Source organism: Formica exsecta, unplaced genomic scaffold (genome assembly GCF_003651465.1).
Source record: "Formica exsecta isolate Colony F162 unplaced genomic scaffold, ASM365146v1 scaffold238, whole genome shotgun sequence".
Classification (NCBI taxonomy): Eukaryota; Metazoa; Arthropoda; class Insecta; order Hymenoptera; family Formicidae; genus Formica; species Formica exsecta.
Window position 1 is genome coordinate 16,302 of NW_021849660.1, and position 4,522 is coordinate 20,823.

The 4,522-nt window shown below is 26.1% G+C and overlaps 1 protein-coding gene across 2 annotated transcripts in view; it reads left to right on the top strand.

Annotated features, from left to right (window-relative positions):
- Positions 1–4,389, top strand: part of LOC115236026 (4-coumarate--CoA ligase 1-like) — a 7,856-nt gene extending 3,467 nt beyond the window's left edge. The window contains exons 5-9 of one of the 2 annotated variants that reach the window (XM_029808210.1): positions 1–217; positions 856–1,033; positions 1,136–1,357; positions 3,103–3,332; positions 3,706–4,389. In XM_029808210.1, coding sequence (XP_029664070.1) covers positions 1–217; positions 856–1,033; positions 1,136–1,357; positions 3,103–3,332; positions 3,706–3,867 — 1,009 coding nt within the window. In that variant the 3' untranslated portion in view covers positions 3,868–4,389. Of the gene's footprint in view, positions 218–855; positions 1,034–1,135; positions 1,358–1,568; positions 1,799–2,171; positions 2,860–3,102; positions 3,333–3,705 lie in introns of those variants that run through there. The other variant, XM_029808209.1, reaches the window with a different exon arrangement.
- The last annotated feature ends 133 nt before the right edge of the window (positions 4,390–4,522 follow it).

Genomic DNA, 4,522 nt, shown 5'->3' on the forward strand with positions numbered 1-4,522 from the left:
AATGCCGAAAGGTGTTGAAATGTCCCATTACTGTCTGTTACTCATTAGCGAAATCAAAAATCTGGACCTGACTAACGCAGTTTCGATCTGGTTCTCATCACTTTACTGGATCAGCGGAGTGATGATGAACTTCAAAGCAATCGCGCAGGGCGCCAAAGTGATCATCTACCCAGAATTCGACGAAGAGATGACGTGTTTACTTATTAAAAAATATAAGGTGAGAGAACAGCTGGCGGAGGAGATTGCGATAGTATCTGACAAGAAAATATTTTCTTTTATATTATTATTTTACTTTTATCTTATTTACTTTCTTTTATCTTATATATAAAAGACTTTTCTTTATATATTCATTGAGATCATAATGATATAAATAATTCTAAATTTTTATTTTTATTTAACAGACTAATTTAAAAAAAAAAAGATAACTGAAATATATCAGCACGCCTAGATTTTTTGCTAGAGACATTTTTATGATAATAATAATAATAATAATAATATTGTTTTTATTGACTGATTCTGTGATAAAGTTGTATTAACTTCTTTTGAAAAATTAATGTTCAATAAATATTAAATGTAAATGTATCATTCTTTTACGAAAATGGCATTAATTTATTATTGAAATCCGTTCGTCATTCGGATATTTATATTTTTTGATTACAAACAAGAAATGTGTATTGTCACAATTGATTACATGTTAAGATCTTATGGTAATAACACAGGAAGATATTGAAGACATTATCTTTTTTTTGCATGCTTTCGTAATATCTATTAAAATTATATAACTGGTTTTTTATTTTCACGTGTATTGCATGTTAGAATATAAAAGCATAAATCATCTTTGATCTTACTGTTTAGGTAACATTCATTTTCCTAAGCACAAGCATGATAAGTCGATTTCTCAGAGCGGGTTACGTAAACAAATATCCATTATCATCTTTGAAAGTCATAGTCTACGGTGGTGCAGCAATGAAACCGAAAACGCAAGAAGATATTAAACGTATTTTACCACACGTCCACATGATACAAGGTTACGGCAAGTATCTTTTTAATATAATAAAATATTATAAATATAATATCAAAATATATAATAAACGACATAGAAATTCTATCGTAAAGAATTCTATCGCGTTTATAGGAATGACGGAACTTGGTGGAATTGCGACAATGCAACTTCCGAATCACAAAAATGGATCTTGCGGGACAGTAATCCAAAATGTGCAAATAAAAATCGTCGATCCAGAAAACGGAAAGGTTCTTGGTCCAAATCAGTCGGGAGAAGTGTGGATAAAGACGGCGACTATGATGAACGGCTATTACAGAAATCCTGAAGCGACAAAAAATACAATTGATAAAGAAGGTAAAAAAATGGAAAAGGTAAAAAATGTTTTATTTTTATAACACATTAATAATACAAAAAAATTAAATTAAATGAAACAAATGTTATTTATAATAATTAATTTAAATAAACTACAAATATATTGAATTTTATTAAACATCCCTCTCTTTCTTTCTTTTTGTCTTTAACAAAATATCTAGTATTAATACCGTAAAAACTAAATTTCTCTCAGGATGGCTGCATTCAGGTGACATTGGTTATTTCGATGAAGACGGGGAATTGTTTATTATTGATAGGATTAAAGAGCTTATAAAGTATAGAGGATGCCAAATCTCACCCGGAGAAATTGAAGATGTGTTACTATCACATCCGGCAGTGCTGGAAGCTGCAGTAGTAGCAGTACCTCATGAAACAGATGATGAGCATCCTATTGCTTATATCACTAAAAAACCCGACGTCAAGGTATAATTTTGTTGCGAATATGAGGAAATCACGCAAGAGCAAGAGTTTGTGAAACGGGAGATTATAAATTACAAAGTGAAAAAAATTTTAGATGTCCCAACACTTTTTCTTAAAAACATTTATAATGAAATTTTTAATATATAGAAATCCCATTGTCAAGATTTTTTTTCGATTTTTTGATTATAGAACTTAAATACTTCTGTTTCCTTTTTTCTGATAAATTTCGAATTAATATGCAGATTATTTTAAACATTAGTCAATATATGTCGAGACAATACAATTATTTTCATGATAATTTTTTAATACAAAATCTAAGATATTTCATAAAATAAAAAATATATTATGTTACAATAATCAAATTACATCTGTGTAGGTGACGAAGCAAGAATTAATAGATTTTGTGGCGAATAACATGATGGATCAATACAAGCTTCGTGCTGGCGTGATATTTTTGGACACTTTTCCATATACAGGTTCAGGAAAAATTGCGAGAAAAGATTTGAAAGCAATGGCTAAAAAACTAACTGTGAAATAAAAAAATTATTAATTATAATTATATTTATTATAATTATAATTAAAATTACATATAATTATAATATATATTATATCTTTCTCACAAACAATACAAAATTTATAGATATATATAATTTATAGCCAGAAATTTCTTCCAAATTATAGATGTTATGAATGGAATATATCTATAGATTGTGATTAATCAACTTTAAAATAACATGTTAATGTAGTTATCTTTTAAATGTTAGAGACGTTGATGTAGATAAAAAAATGTAATATGTGTTTGTTAAATGTTATGACATATGATTGCGTTTGATAATTTATTTAGCAAATATTATGTACACATCAAGTTTAAAAAAAAAGATTATTCAATAAAACTTTGTTTTACATTGATAATAAATTTTGTTTAAAATTGTCTTATAGAGAAAAAACATAAATTATGAATTATTTATTGATTAGTTGTTTCACGATCGATAGTTCTACCTTTAATCGAATTGCAGGCACGTAAAGAAAAAGTAATCTTAATAAGTAAGTAATAAATAATTTATATATACGACAAAAAATACAATTGATAAAGAAGGTAAAAAAATGGAAAAGATAAAAAATGTTTTATTTTTATAACACATTAATAATACAAAAAAATTAAATTAAATGAAACAAATGTTATTTATAATAATTAATTTAAATAAACTACAAATATATTGAATTTTATTAAACATCCCTCTCTTTCTTTCTTTTTGTCTTTAACAAAATATCTAGTATTAATACCGTAAGAACTAAATTTCTCTCAGGATGGCTGCATTCAGGTGACATTGGTTATTTTGATGAAGACGGGGAATTGTTTATTATTGATAGGATTAAAGAGCTTATAAAGTATAGAGGATGCCAAATCTCACCCGGAGAAATTGAAGATGTGTTACTATCACATCCGGCAGTGCTGGAAGCTGCAGTAGTAGCAGTACCTCATGAAACAGATGATGAGCATCCTATTGCTTATATCACTAAAAAACCCGACGTCAAGGTATAATTTTGTTGCGAATATGAGGAAATCACGCAAGAGCAAGAGTTTGTGAAACGGGAGATTATAAATTACAAAGTGAAAAAAATTTTAGATGTCCCAACACTTTTTCTTAAAAACATTTATAATGAAATTTTTAATATATAGAAATCCCATTGTCAAGATTTTTTTTCGATTTTTTGATTATAGAACTTAAATACTTCTGTTTCCTTTTTTCTGATAAATTTCGAATTAATATGCAGATTATTTTAAACATTAGTCAATATATGTCGAGACAATACAATTATTTTCATGATAATTTTTTAATACAAAATCTAAGATATTTCATAAAATAAAAAATATATTATGTTACAATAATCAAATTACATCTGTGTAGGTGACGAAGCAAGAATTAATAGATTTTGTGGCGAATAACATGATGGATCAATACAAGCTTCGTGCTGGCGTGATATTTTTGGACACTTTTCCATATACAGGTTCAGGAAAAATTGCGAGAAAAGATTTGAAAGCAATGGCTAAAAAACTAACTGTGAAATAAAAAAATTATTAATTATAATTATATTTATTATAATTATAATTAAAATTACATATAATTATAATATATATTATATCTTTCTCACAAACAATACAAAATTTATAGATATATATAATTTATAGCCAGAAATTTCTTCCAAATTATAGATGTTATGAATGGAATATATCTATAGATTGTGATTAATTAACTTTAAAATAACATGTTAATGTAGTTATCTTTTAAATGTTAGAGACGTTGATGTAGATAAAAAAATGTAATATGTGTTTGTTAAATGTTATGACATATGATTGCGTTTGATAATTTATTTAGCAAATATTATGTACACATCAAGTTTAAAAAAAAAGATTATTCAATAAAACTTTGTTTTACATTGATAATAAATTTTGTTTAAAATTGTCTTATAGAGAAAAAACATAAATTATGAATTATTTATTGATTAGTTGTTTCACGATCGATAGTTCTACCTTTAATCGAATTGCAGGCACGTAAAGAAAAAGTAATCTTAATAAGTAAGTAATAAATAATTTATATATATAGAGAAATTATGAATTATTTATTGATTAGTTGTTTCACGATCGATAGTTCTACCTTTAATCGAATTGCAGGCACGTAAAGAAAAAGTAGAAAAAGTAAGTAAGTAATAAATAATTTATATATA